Raw genomic sequence first — 13,849 nt, forward strand, 5'->3', positions numbered from 1 at the left:
GAGGCTTGAAGGGATAGGCACACGTGATCAGGCGCCCGTCCAAGTTGGCAAAGTGGAGAAGACCACCGCGCAGCAATAAGCACTGCATATCGTGCCTCGAACGCACTGTCCATCCTTTGTACCTTTCACTCTCCCCCAAAGGGAGGCGAGAGACCGCCAGAATGCCTCGTCCACCGCCGCCAGGCATCATATTGGTGACAGCCGTGCTCTTGTTCCTCACATTCATAATGTGGATCAGCCTTCAGGACAGGACTGAAGACCGCCTGTCCGCGGCGCCCGCCCCATTACCGAAATGGATGCAGAAGGGACAGGGAAAGCAGCCGGAGGTTCCGACGATAGTCCCAGAAGTGCAGACTGGCCACGCAATAATGAGCCATCTAGGCAACGAGACGTTGAAAGAGGAGCTGGGACGGGCAGCATGGAAGTTATTCCACACTACGATGGCTAGATTTCCGGACAAGCCTACACAGGACGAGAGCGATGCGCTGAAGAGCTACATCCACCTGTTTGCGAGACTATATCCATGCGGCGAATGCGCAACACATTTCCAAGGCATCCTTGAACAGTTCCCACCGCAAACGTCCTCGAGGTCTGCGGCTGCTGTTTGGGCATGCCATGTGCACAACGAGGTCAACAAGAGCAAGAACAAGGACATCTTCGACTGCAGTCAGATCGGTGACTTCTATGACTGCGGATGTGCAGATGACGAGAAGGAGGCGATGTCGAAGGCAGGAGAGGACAGTCACGAGGTAGCAAAGACGGGCAAGATTGGTATTGAAAGAGAAGGACCAACACGCGGCGGGTGAAACAATTTTGATTTCGAAGGAGTCACTGTAAAGACTCGCAATGATTATCCATGATCCGACCCTCGATCCGGGCATCATAATCCTCCAGTCGGACTGCCTGGAAGGCATCTGCAAACGACTTCTCGTCACAACACGGACTGGTCTTCTTCAGCCGCAGGAACTTGGGGAAGAACTTGTCGATCGGACTTCGTTCTGTGCGTGGGCTGGAAGGCTGTTCCCACAGACTTGCCCTCCGTGGCAGTTCTGTAGTCAAAGGCGATAGTGTTGGCACGCCTGTGAGCGGTGACTTAGGTTCCGACGACCCAGACAGGAAAGGGTCTAGTGTTCGAAAGCCGATATCGACGAAGCACCGAGTCGGAATGTACCAGACATCATCGAAAGCAGTCGGTCTGGGACGCGAGCTCTGCGCCTTGCGGAGACGATCGAGAGCGCATCGTCGGCATTCGCTGTCAATGAATTTGCTGACGTCTCGGATGCGGCACATTGACCGGCCTTTTGATTGCTGGCAGAGCTGATTGCGGAACCTGTGTGTAGCAGGGTGGCCGCAGCAGAAATAGTATTGGACCGTCATGCACATCGTGCCTGTCTGTCGTAGGCTACACAGGTGTGGTGTTATGCCTCGCTCTGCAGCGAGTCGAGTCATCAAGTATGCTAGCCACGTGCTGTCCAGGCTCTTGGGTCGACAAAGGTACTCAAACGAGTCCTTTGTCTGCACCGTTAGCTATTCTGGACAGCTGCTCAAACAAAGGTTCCTCAACATGCTGGCCTCGGGATCTAGGCTTTCTTGACGCACAGGCCACCTGTGCCTAAGATCTGGAACGAGCTACATCATGTGCGGCTCCTTGAGCTATTCTGATGCCTATACGTTCCTGGTAGATATCGCTAGCCGGCTTATCATTGGGGAAGCCAGCGAGGGCAACATCATAAGTGAAAGGAGCCCTCGCTCGGGAGTGGCTGGATCAGAGTGCCCTCCATATGTTTGGTTCGCATTTCCTCCCAGAGCTATGTGGTCTATTCGGCACATGGGGAACTCTGTGACTGTGGGAGCGCAGATGGATATAGCGGGCTAAGATAATAAGGGACGAGGAACTGAGGCAGGAGGGAGGGACGCAGTACGGCCGTCATCGTCACGTGATAGTGGGCCTGGTCCGAGTCCACACGAAGATTGAAGGCGGGCTCGTGAACTCGTGTTGGGTCGCTCGCTTCCTGCCCGTTTCCCTTCTCGACATTTCCTCATTCAATCTGGCCGTCGGCTCGTCTCCAGATTGCGGGCGAATCCTCTTGCTCGTGCTCATGATCAGCTCTGGAGTTCATTATTCGTCCGATTCTGGCGGGCTTCTGCTAACATTGCGTAAAAAAATCCATTGGTGAAGTGATCGGAGAATCCATGATCGGGAAATGGAGACGAGACAAGTGCAAGAGCAAGTACAAATGTGCCTAGGTATGTTTAAGTGTGTCCGCATTCGTAGGTGCTCAAATATGTTATAAGCATCAGCAGCGAGCTCTGGCCCTGTCCCTATAGTCTCAAAGAAGAGGCAGGTCGGCAAACACGCTTCCTCTTAACGCCAGAATGAATAGCTCGTACCTGATCAAGAATGCGACAGTCGTGTCGATCGACCCAACAATCGGCATCCAGGAAAATTGCGATGTCTTCATTCACAACGGGACCATTGAAGCAGTTCAGCAGGGAATAAAAGCACCAGAAGGCGTCGACGTTATTGACGGTAGCAACTGTATCGTCTCTCCAGGATTCGTGGACACCCATAGACACACCTGGCAAACACAACTTCGCACTGTATGCTGCGACCATGTCCTGACAGACTATGTCCTAGCCATCCGAAACAAGTACGGCTCATGCTATACGGCGAGAGATGCATACTTGGGCAACTACGGCGGCGCTCTCGAATCCATCGACAATGGCATCACGTTCTTGATCGATCACTCTCACATCATGAACTCGCCCGAGCACGCGGACGCAGCAGTCAACGGTCTGAAGGACTCGAAGATACGGGGAGTATTCTGCTATGGTTTGTTCAAGAATCCGCCGTGGAATGGATCGACCCTGGACTATGAGAAGGAGGTGAATACACCGAATTGGAGGTTCGACGATGCTCGGCGGGTCAGAGACGTACACTTCAAGTCCAACGAACCTCACGATGTTCTCCGATTCGGCTTCGCGCCTGCTGAGCTCGAGCGCTGCACTTACGAGGAAGCCATCCAGGAAATTGAGCACGGACGATCCCTAGGCAGTGCTGTCATAACTGGCCACATTGCGATGGGTAAGTACGATACGAAGCACCACCTCGTACGGCATTTCAACGAGAAGCAGATCCTTAAGAATGATCTCCTTTTCAGTCATGGCGCCAGTCTCGCGAGTGATGAGTTGGATGCCATCCATGCCTCTGGCGCAGCCATTTCGGTGACGCCTGATACGGAGATGCAGATGGGAATGGGCCATCCCGTCGCTTTCAAGGCGCGAGACCACGGCTGTACAGCCAGTTTGGGTGTCGACATTGTGTCCAACAATCCGGCCGATATGTTCCAACAGATGCGCCTTGTTCTGCAAGCTCAACGTCACCTGGAGAACGAAGCTCAGGATAAGCCACTCTCACAAGTGGCAAGGCGGTGTTATGATGTCCTCGAGATGGCGACACAGGGCGGAGCAACAGCAGTCGGACTAGGAGAAATCATTGGCAGCATTACACCTGGCAAGCGGGCAGATCTCCTCATCACGAAATGCGATTCTCTCAGGTTGTCCGGCGTGCCCGACCCCGTGGCAGCAATTGTCATGTATGCGAACGGCTCGGATATCGACACTGTATTCATTGATGGTGTAGTTGTCAAAAGCGGAGGCAGATTGACTGGTGTGGACATGCCAAAGGTCCTGAAGGATCTGCGGGATTCTGCTGAGGGCATCATGGAACGGTCCAAACGTGCTCCCGTCCACGAGGTTGAGGCAGCAGCAGCCGCACTAATGCGTGGCGAGCAGTACGGTGGCGTGAAATACTCGATTTGATCAACGTCTCGCAGAAAAGCTTCTCAGCGGCATGAGATAGTGAATGTCTCGACTTCCAGGGGAGCAGACCTGGCGGCGGTGTACCTCCACGGCTGGAACGCGCATACAGGCAAACTGTGTCGGAGATGTCTCTGAAAGGCGCGCTCTTGTTCACTGCAGCGCAGACACTTAAGGTTCCAACTTCATCCTTGTACATGTGGACGTGAGTTTAACGCTGTTTGTACTCGCTGTTTCCGTAGAGAGCTCAACACGTGAAGCTCAACGGCTGAATCTGTGGTAGCAAAAATTAGCATGATGCTCCGAATCCCCGGTTGATGCGTCCCCGCATCCCCCATGTCCCAGTTCTCCAGTCCCCTTTTTCCGATCGGGATTCGGGATTCTTCTTCATCATAACACAAGCGTGAGCATGAGCTTCTGAATTGCCCCTGCTGATTCTCGGTCATGGCCTTTGCCGGTCGCAGAAGCTGAGTTTCTGAGCAGGCATGCAGATTGGATCAGGACGCCCCCGGAAAGCATGTAACAAGTGCAAGAGTCACAAGGTAGTACCCCCACTCCACGCCGCGTATGGTCTATTGTGCTGATACCCGGCAAAGGTCCGTTGTTCTGGCGAGCACCCTGTCTGCCAGCGATGTGAGAAATACAACCACAAGTGTGACTGGGTTGAGCCGAGGCCGACTGTCAAGGGGGGAAGAGCTCGCCGGTCTGACACTGCCACAAACGTCGGACTTCCGCCGTTTCTCACGCCTCCGCATAGAACGCCGCCTCAGATTGCTCACGGGTTACCATTCATAGACGTTCTGCAGCAACCACAGAAGGCGACCCAGCAGAGTCGAAATTCTGAGCAGTATCCCTTGGGTGTTCCGCACGCGTTACTGCTAAGTCTGGTCGATACCTACTACTCCTGTGTGTACAATGCTTCATTGCTCCTCCACAAAGCTACATTCCTGGCTGCGTTAGCCGCGGGTTCTGCGTGCAGCCATGTCGTCTTGAGTGTTTGTGCGTTCGCAGCCAGGTAAGTAGTCATCGACGTCGAGAACTGTCCACGTCAGTTCATGGTTGTCAGATTCCATCAAGATGCGAATGGGAACTTGAGTTTGAAGGACCACGGTTTCATGGCCGACTGGGCGGAGCGGGCGGCAGAGCAGGTCCTGAAGGAGGTTGAAAGACCACATGAAGACAACATCGTCACCTTCATGAACCTTGCGTTGCTCTGGTACGCCGAGGGTTCGTGGCGGAGATCATATATTCACAAGGGTAACTTCCACCCAGCCCGTACAACAACCGACGCTGAGTCCAACGAAATGCAGGCAATGCAGCGCTAACAGCACATCTTCTCGGATGTGGCGTTGACAAAGCAGGCAGAGAACATCTCTGGACATCGGAGATGTCTCGTCGTCGCTACTGGGCTTGCTTCCTGATGTCGTGCCACTCGTCAGACACTGCCGGTGTGTTTGCCCCGTTCGAGCGCACAAAGGTTCTCACCCTGCCATCCCGCGAGGAAGATGTCCAGAGACAGGTTGTTAGCCTGCCGCGTGTGTCGCTCGATACTGGTGGCACGAACGATGGCATTTACTGCGAGATGGTGAGAGTCGTGACACTATGGGAAGCTATTGCAGCACTTCTTTGCGAGCTTCACCGCTAATACGTCTCTAGGTCGGATGTCAGTCGACATCTGAGGTCACCTCAGAACAGTGTTGATGGCAGAATCTCCTCTCTGTATGAGCTGGATGCAAGACTGTCGAAATGGAGATCGCAATTGTCGAGCTCATTGCACATAAATCCCACGACGCTTCAGGAGATCTCGCGTCAGGCACTACCGAAGTTGTTACTCATCCACACCGTGTACAACCAATGTTTGATGGCGCTCCATGCATCTGTGGTACCTCTGTTCTCCTGGAGCGCAGCAGAAACGCACAGTCTATCCGCCACGCAGGTTTCGGCACAGGTCGCTTTCGATCATGCTTGCGCAGCTTCGACCTTGTTTGAGGCTGTGCTCAACACGGTACAAGACTTTGGCACCCTCCCGAGCTTTATCGGCTACGCAGCATATTGCGGGTGTGCAATCCTGATACCATTTCTGTGGTGCACGAATCAAGATGTGAGAGATCGAGCAAAGGCTATGGTCAGGACCAATGCAGCAGTGATTCACGCAATGGCCAAGTACTGGGCTTTCACGTCCCTCTCGGTGGGTTGCCTTCTCAGCATAAGCAAAAGCAATGGCTGACAATGATCTGTAGGAAAAGTATGTCCGCTACCTGTACCGCATGCATGCGGAGAACCCCAAGCGACTGGAGAACGAGCCCAAGTTCATCGACCCAGTCAACCTCACCGAGTTTCGAGGGAACGCGCGAAAGGTAAGGGATACGATCCTGGGCTTCAACGCCATCCTATTCTCCAGCGACGGTGTGTATGCCAATCCTGGAGAAGAGGTGATGGATATCGGGGTCGACGACCACAACCGCGCCCCGGATCCCGACTCAGCCGCGCGCCTAACGAGCAGATCACCGCTGTTGCCGATTCAGCAAATGCTGCGGACTCCGTGCATGTTCCTCCTGGATATGACCAAAGCCAACGCCACGTGGAGAACACCGAAAGTAACCTATGGAGCGGGCAATTTGGGCAGTACAACCGCGACAACTTTAACACTTTTCTCTATCCCGAGATGCTTGATGAATTCGACTTCGGTCATTTCGACGCTGCTTCGATGAGCTTGGATTTCCTTGACATGGACAGTGGAGCAGTGGTGGACTGGGAGAATGCATAGCTTGACAGACTGAAATCATAAACCTTTGCCAAGAGCAATGTCCCCTACCCGGTTGGGCAGAAGAATCTAGTAGTGCTTCTAGCGTGCACAGCTAGAGCTCCAAGGTTCTACGGAAGGACACGCGCCTGAGAGACTCGGTGAAAGACGTGACCCGACGTGAGAAATTGCGCAGCCACATCCTGAGGAGCCGACCTCGAGTTCCGCGCACATCTAATCCGAAGGGCAGCCTACCCTCCATCAGATCAATTCTGATCATTTCCGCTCCGAGGAATGTCCTCCGAGCTCCCCAAATCCTCCTTCAGCCTCTCTCCACCGACCTCCATAGGCTGACAATCCTGCAAAACAAACAACATCCTCGTCCACTTCTGCTCACTCGGGTTCCTCCAAGCATGCATCGTCCCCCTCTGTATCGCAATGTCCCCCTTCTGCAGCCGCGTCACGCTCCCATCGTCGAGCTCCATGTCGATTTCCCCCTCCAAGACAATACCAAAGTCCAAGCTCTGCGTGCGGTGCATCAGTGGCGTGCTGCCAGTGCTCGTCGGTCCAAAGTCAACAATCCGACAGACCGTACCGTTGGGGTTGACGAGGCCCAGCGTGCCTTTTGCCGTGATCGCTTCGTGTGCCTTGACATCGGCAAGGTTGTTGAGGTCGGCAGGGAACGTGTTGGTGTAGACGACGTTGAACCCGACGCTGTTGTTGCGATACCAGGACCAGTCGTTTTTGTGAGAAGAATGGACGATGGCTTTGCCTTCGGCGTTGTGCGCAGTCACATGGATCGTTGGGTCGGTCAGGCTGGAGGGTAGAGCCTGGGCGCCTGCCATTGTGGTCGTTATGACTATGCTGTCTTTGTTGCGTGTGATTGGGAACTGGGGGATCGTCACCTGGGAGCAGAGACTGAGCTCTTTCCTTCGAGATTAACAGCGTGAGTTTTGCTGTTCTGACCTACCAATATGATGATGAACAAACTAACGACTTCCACGAATTACCTGGACGGATTGTGCAGCAAGTGGGAGAAGGGAACACAGAGCTTCGAGAGCGACGTCTACTTGTTTTCCTGTGCCGAGTCGATCACTGCTATGGTCAGGAACTCCTCCGCTGCGTGGGGCGCATTGCCTGGATTCCTACGTCTGAACATTTGTCCGATCGGCATTTGCACGGAATATGACAGACCTTGGTAGTTTGCCGGTCGTCGTTGAACCTTACACCTCGCCTGAAAGTTGATTGGATCGCCCGAAACCATGGCTTGTGCAGACTGCAGCCCAGGGATATTGTAATTCAGAACCAAGACCAAGAACACTGGGCAGAGTCTTCCATTATGACTCTCGTCATCCGGTCTCGTGTAAGGTTGCCTATCATCCGGCTTGCTTATCGCCTCGACAACCGGTCTTACCCACGTGGATGGTCGTGCTTCTACAATGCTGTCTGTCCTCACTTTCCTGTTCCCTCTCCACCATGAACTTCGCCCAGCGGTCATGCCTAGAAACCAGCGCTCCTGCCAGCGGTTGTGGCTGTGCCTCGCGGGAAATCCTTCCGCCAGTCACTCCTGCCGTAGAACGTGTCCAGGGAGGCAGGTGCAATGACCGTCGAACGCTCCTGCTGCTGTGCAACTAGAGAGGCCAGTGCGGATGCCCGTGGACGCTCCTGCCGCAGAGAGCTGCTAAAGTGCAGGTGCGAAAGACGCTAGCTAATCGCTCCTGCAACACTGCCAGTAGATGTCAGGTATGACAAGCGCGAATTCCTTGGCTGGACGCTCCTGCCACAGGAAAGTACATGGAGAGGCAGGCGCAGAGTCGGATCAGCCAGTGGCTCCTGCCCTGCTGCAGAATGAGTCTTGCAAGGCAAGTGCGAATGCTGTCAGTCAACCGCTCCTGCCGAAGAAGAGGAATCTGGACAGGCAGACGCGAATGACGTCCACTAGTCGGTCCTGCCGTGCCACAGTACGTGACTAAGAAGGCAGGCGCATATGCCCTCAATTGATCGCTCCTGCCTTGCTGCAGAAAGTGGCTACCAAGGCAGGTGCGTTCGTCGTCAGCTGGACGGTCCTGCTGCACGAAGTGTCCAGAGGGGAAGGCGCGAAGGCTTTCAGCTGAACGCTCCTGCCAAATAGATTGTCTGGACAGAGCGGGCGCGAATGTCATCCGGTCCGTGGGAATGCTGTAGACTTCCAGTCAACCGGTTTCCAATTGAGCTCAACACAGACCGGTTGACTCGGAATCTGTCCACTTTTCGTGGGCGTCGATGGCTTCTTCTGCCACCGGCGACAAGAACCTGGATTACGACTCGAGATATCTGGGCCCCTCTGAAACGCTCCAAGCACAATTCCGCTGCAAATTGAATGGAGTAAAGCCAATGCTGTCTTGGCAGGCTGTTGAGGTACCGAGTCTTCAACGTTCGAAAGTCAATGGATTCAAGCATTTCCAAGGTCAAGGATTGTTCGCCGGCACGATCTGACCTCTGAAAGGGCCAAAGGAGACGTCTCCGAGAGCGCCCTTGGTCCTCGCTTGAAACTCGACCACATCACCATCATTGAGGAACAGCCGCTTGGTTTTCCGTCCATCACCACCACTCTGACTGAGACCCTCCATTTCATGATACCGCTGTCCATTCCAGCTTGATTCCAAGAAGCACCCAAGCTCTTCCCTAGTCGGCCCAGACAATGTACCTGTTGCTATGAGGTCCCCAGGCCTCATGGGGCAGCCTCCAAGGGTGTGATGGGCAAGCATTTGAGCGAACGAGAATATTCCGAACTTGGTGTTGCACGTGGTTAGTGCAAAGGCGCCAGATGCATCTGACGAGATCAGTCAACCGCGTTCAATACTCTGGGAGTGGGCAAGCTTACCCTCAAGCGTGACCTCAATGGGTATGTCGAATGCCGACTTCCTGTCTTTCTCATTAAGATACGGCAGCAGCTTCTGTTCGTCTGGCTGCAGTGGCCGAGTACGCACAGACTCGAGAGCCTCCAATGGCACAATCCAAGATGAGATGGTCGTGCCAAAGTTCTTCCCGTTAAATGGACCCAGCGGAGCTGACTCTTGCATCTGAATATCTCTCGACGACCAGTCATTCATCAATACCACCCCAAAAATGTGCTCTTCGGCGTCTGCGACTTGGATCGAGGATCCCATCTCGTTGCCACGGCCAACAAAGGCAGCAAATTCTACCTCAAAATCGAGCTTCTCGCTGGGCCCAGCCTTGTTGCCGCTGTCGGTCACAAATTGACCTTTTGGACGTCTGATCGGAGTACCTGATACAACTATTGACGACGCCCGTCCATGGTAGCCGATGGGCTGGTCGTAGAAGTTCTTGGCAAGCTTGCTGCCAGGCCTAATGATCTCTGTACACTGCGTGATACTGGTATCAGTGAGTGTCGGCGATAGCTTTTCCCTCGACTTACATTCTGTGCGTGATATAGACCGACAAAGAAGTCCGTGTAGTCGCCAATACTCATTGGGACGTGCATTGTTGCTTCTGCCACTGGGATACAAACTTTGTTTCGTCGACCTGGATTGTCGCGTAGTTCCGAAGGCAGATCCGAGTCTTGCGCCAGCAGTCTCTGCAACTTGTGTCTGAGCCTGCGATGAGCATCCTTCCCCTGAGCGGCAAACGCGTTCAAAACGGGCTCGAGAAGCGTTCTTGTGTCGAATTGAAGATCGTCGAGCATACCCTCTTCGCTCATCGCCCTCATGTCGAGAATCTGGTCACCGACAGCTACGCCTATGCGCTTGTCTAAGACGGCGGTACTGAAAACACCATAGGGCAGATTCTGGAGGGAGAAGCCCGACTCTGCCGCACCAGGAATCCAGGACGCCATTGTTTGTACGGCGTTGAAGTGATCTCCTCACTCGCCTTCGCTGAAAGTGTTTCTGGAGATAGTGGAGGTAAAGAGGTCTGGACGCCAGGAAGAGAAGTATACGTCGGGGTTTGTAAGTTAGCCAGCGGCCTCATTGTCTGGAGTCAGTGTTGATGGGTCTAGTCAGATAATTCGTTAAGCGGCTCCCACATGATCGGGAAATTGAGGCGCTCGATCGGCAAATGCAGTGGTAGACAGGCAGGCGAAGGACCATACTCAGTCTGGGCCTGGATTTCGAGAACTATGGAGCCATGGAGACCCCGTACTCGGATCGAGAGCCAAGAGAATGGAGAAGATCGACCTATTTGATACCTGGAATTTCCACATCCATGGCACGGTCCATACTCCGGTAGTCGTTCCCAATCACTGACACCATGGAAACCAAGATCGCCGAGAAGCCCTCCCAGCGGGACTTGCATGTTGAGGAGCCAGACAGAGCGCAACTCTCGGGTGCTGGCCATGGTATAGTCGGGCAAGCTCACCTATTCCAGGGTATGTCATTCCAGCAACAACGCGCAAGATTGTGGCTGACCTGTGTCTCAAGAGGACGGCAGCGGTAACGTGACGGCAAAACTCTTGCTGCCTCGTCCGTCTCACGACCCCAATGATCCCTTGGTAAGCTTGTCTTACTGCCTCTCGCTGTGTTGCAACTGACGCGTCTTGACTCTCAGACCTGGTCAACAGGACGGAAGCATCTGGTCTTCTCCACCGTCCTCCTCTTCGTCCTCTTGTCCAACTACATAACCGCCTCGCTCGCCCCTATCCTGTTTCCTATCGTCAAGCATTTTGATGTCGACCTCGCAAAGGGCAGTTATCTGATCACATTCAACATCCTCTTCCTAGGAATTGGGAACTGTTTCTGGGTTCCTCTGAGCCTGAAGATCGGCAAACGCCCTGTCTTGCTTCTTTGCTCTGGAATCTTCTTTGCCTCCAGCATCTGGTCAGCGGTCGCAAGATCCTGGGGTTCGCTACTCGGTGCTCGCATTGTTCAGGGGTTCGGTGCGAGTGCTTCGGAGGCTTTGGGTCCGGCTATGGTTGCGGACTTGTACTTTTTGCACGAGCGGGGTACCAAGGTAGGGCTATACACGTTTGCTATAGGCGGTGGAAGTGCATTAGGTGGCGTGTTCGCAGGGTTGGTCGCAAATGCTAATCCGAATTGGCGATGGGTGTTCGGAATGAACGCCATCTTGACTGGTTTTGCCTTCATTTGCACGATCCTCTTCTGTGCCGAGACCAACTTCAAACGGCCAGCCGATATTGACAACACGGAAGGCTTGCCGGCAGATCAGCTGAAGGAAATTTGCAACGGTGCAAAGCGGAGCTGGCATTCGTCTCTGAATGTCACGTCTTGGTATGACCGGTGAGTTGAAGATGTCTCAGAGCGACACAGCGCAGCGGCTGACATGCCTCAGTGAAACATCGATATGGTGGCTTTGGTGGCGACCGTTCCTAACGCTCCAGTATCCCGCTGTCATCTGGGGCTCCTTGACGTACGGAGTTTGTCTTGGCTGGGTGGTCCTCCAACAGACTGCCAATGCAGGAGTCTTCCCAATGCAGTACCATTTCAGCGAGCTTGCTGTTGGGAACATCTATGTCGCTGTAAGTCCGATGTCCACAAGAAAGCCTTGCATGCTCACGTCGCGGCAGAACCTGGTCTGTGCCGCAATTGGCTGTCTCGCTGGGGGACCTCTGACGGATTATCTGATCGACGCCCTGGCAAAGCGCAGGGGAGGACTATTTAAGCCAGAATACCGGTTGTGGCTTCTGATTCCCCCCTTCCTGTTTGGGCCCATTGGTCTCATGCTTTGGGGCTGTGGTGTGGGAAACAACATGCCTTCGATGGTGCCAATTGTCGGTACGGGTATCACTTACGCTGTGCTGTGTGCCGTGCCCGCAATAGGCGTAACATACGTGGTAAGATGCCTTCGATCTCTGCTCAGTCTTGTGTTCTGGACCCAGTGGTGGGGCTAACAAGAACTTCAGGTAGACGCATATCGCCCGCTGGCCGGAGAAACCCTGACAATCTTGACGGCAAGCAAGAACACTTTCGCGTTCGCACTGAGCTTCGCCGTGATTCCCTGGGTAAACAAAGATGGCTACATCAAAGTGAGTTGATTAATGACTTTACCGAATTGTAGAGCCTAATGTTGTCGCACAGGTTGCTGGATACAACGTCCTTATTGAAGGACTAGCTTTTCTGACGACCATACCGATGTATATCTATGGAGAACGCATTCGTGCATGGACAAGCAGATTCACAGTGTAATCGAGCTGCCAGGAAAGCTGCTGAGGGTTCGGAGCCGATGGATGCGGTCGCGAGACCGGCAGAAATCCACGCGGCCTCGTTGCTAGATTGAGCCTAGAAAATCACGCCTAGCTGCCGAGTGAGGAGGCAACCAGCTCATGACGTCGAGCTTACTTTTTCCCGGAATTCATGAACTCTCCGTTTTCCTAACTACCAGCTACCTTGATGGAACATTGCGTCTTTTCCTTACCGTTCATTTGCATATTGGATCATTCTTTCCGTATCGCATAATTGAGAATATCCAGCGCCAACATAGCGCACCATGGCACGCCCCGCCTCCTCCCCCAAAGCACAAACCCACTCAACTTCAATCGAAACCATCTCCCCAATCCGCCGACCACAAGCCACCCTCAGCCAACTCGAAAAGCACCATCCCCTCCAACGCCTCCGCTCCCCCTCACGCACAATCTCTCTCATCGTCCACACCCTCGGCCTCATCTCCTTCGCCAACTCCTTCTACTGGCTCGAAACGCACCCGAACCACATCAACAGCTCCTATGGCTGGCACTTTCAATACTTGACCATCATCGGCCTGCTACTTGCAACATTGACTTTTCTCTTCGGCCTCCTCGCCGATCTGACGCTATCTCGTACCTTCTTCCGCCTCAAAAACATCCTAAGCGTCTGCTCCGCACCCATGGAAGTACTAATCTCTCTCCTCTACTGGGGCCTGCGCGCCATCAACCCTGAACTCGTCGTGCCGAAGGAGTTGGAACTTCCTCTCGCTCCCGACTTGGGCTTCCACGCTATCCCCAGCATCGCCCTGGTCATCGATCTGTTATTGCTGAGTCCGCCCTGGACGATCACTGCCTTGCCGAGTTTCGGGCTGAGTGTGAGCATTGCAATGGGATATTGGTGGTGGATCGAGAGGTGTTATGAGAGGAATGGGTTCTATCCGTATCCCATCTTTGATATGGTGCCGTGGGCGGGAAGGGTGGGATTGTTTGTGGGGAGTGCGGTTGTGATGGCGACGAACACGGCTGTGTTGGGATGGGTGTACGGGGTTGTAAATGGGAGGATCGGTGGGAGGGGAAAGGGCGGGAAGGGGTTGTGACGGTGAAAGACTAGAGCACGGGGCATGGGATCGCGCTAGCAAACAATTGCTCAT

At 53.9% G+C, this 13,849-nt stretch overlaps 7 protein-coding genes across 7 annotated transcripts; 5 read left to right on the forward strand and 2 right to left on the reverse strand.

Moving 5' to 3' along the window:
- Positions 1-161: 161 nt before the first annotated feature.
- Positions 162-806, forward strand: AB675_604 (FAD-linked sulfhydryl oxidase ERV2; the record flags this gene model as incomplete). The annotated part of the gene is made up of 1 exon (XM_018146313.1): positions 162-806. The coding sequence occupies one exon, from the start codon at positions 162-164 to the stop codon at positions 804-806; it is 645 nt and encodes a 214-aa protein (XP_018005524.1).
- Positions 807-2,376: 1,570 nt separating this feature from the next.
- AB675_605 (5-methylthioadenosine/S-adenosylhomocysteine deaminase) lies at positions 2,377-3,822 on the forward strand (the record flags this gene model as incomplete). The annotated part of the gene is made up of 1 exon (XM_018146323.1): positions 2,377-3,822. The coding sequence occupies one exon, from the start codon at positions 2,377-2,379 to the stop codon at positions 3,820-3,822; it is 1,446 nt and encodes a 481-aa protein (XP_018005432.1).
- Positions 3,823-4,934: 1,112 nt separating this feature from the next.
- AB675_606 (uncharacterized protein) lies at positions 4,935-6,586 on the forward strand (the record flags this gene model as incomplete). The annotated part of the gene is made up of 4 exons (XM_018146333.1): positions 4,935-5,035; positions 5,476-6,007; positions 6,060-6,266; positions 6,323-6,586. The coding sequence occupies 4 exons, from the start codon at positions 4,935-4,937 to the stop codon at positions 6,584-6,586; spliced, it is 1,104 nt and encodes a 367-aa protein (XP_018005355.1).
- A 242-nt stretch (positions 6,587-6,828) lies between these two features.
- Positions 6,829-7,407, reverse strand: AB675_607 (uncharacterized protein; the record flags this gene model as incomplete). Its single annotated transcript, XM_018146342.1, has 1 exon — positions 6,829-7,407. One exon carries the CDS (start codon positions 7,405-7,407, stop codon positions 6,829-6,831), a length of 579 nt encoding a protein of 192 aa, XP_018005535.1.
- A 1,602-nt stretch (positions 7,408-9,009) lies between these two features.
- On the reverse strand, positions 9,010-10,397 carry AB675_608 (Fumarylacetoacetase; the record flags this gene model as incomplete). The annotated part of the gene is made up of 3 exons (XM_018146353.1): positions 9,010-9,374; positions 9,426-9,927; positions 9,981-10,397. 3 exons carry the CDS (start codon positions 10,395-10,397, stop codon positions 9,010-9,012), a joined length of 1,284 nt encoding a protein of 427 aa, XP_018005988.1.
- A 413-nt stretch (positions 10,398-10,810) lies between these two features.
- AB675_609 (putative MFS-type transporter) lies at positions 10,811-12,702 on the forward strand (the record flags this gene model as incomplete). Its single annotated transcript, XM_018146364.1, has 7 exons — positions 10,811-10,928; positions 10,981-11,051; positions 11,108-11,796; positions 11,849-12,035; positions 12,084-12,350; positions 12,420-12,542; positions 12,595-12,702. The coding sequence occupies 7 exons, from the start codon at positions 10,811-10,813 to the stop codon at positions 12,700-12,702; spliced, it is 1,563 nt and encodes a 520-aa protein (XP_018005893.1).
- Positions 12,703-13,003: 301 nt separating this feature from the next.
- On the forward strand, positions 13,004-13,795 carry AB675_610 (uncharacterized protein; the record flags this gene model as incomplete). The annotated part of the gene is made up of 1 exon (XM_018146374.1): positions 13,004-13,795. The coding sequence occupies one exon, from the start codon at positions 13,004-13,006 to the stop codon at positions 13,793-13,795; it is 792 nt and encodes a 263-aa protein (XP_018005730.1).
- Between the last annotated feature and the right edge of the window lie 54 nt (positions 13,796-13,849).

Source organism: Cyphellophora attinorum, assembly GCF_001299255.1.
Source record: "Cyphellophora attinorum strain CBS 131958 chromosome Unknown Contig1, whole genome shotgun sequence".
NCBI lineage: Eukaryota > Fungi > Ascomycota > Eurotiomycetes > Chaetothyriales > Cyphellophoraceae > Cyphellophora > Cyphellophora attinorum.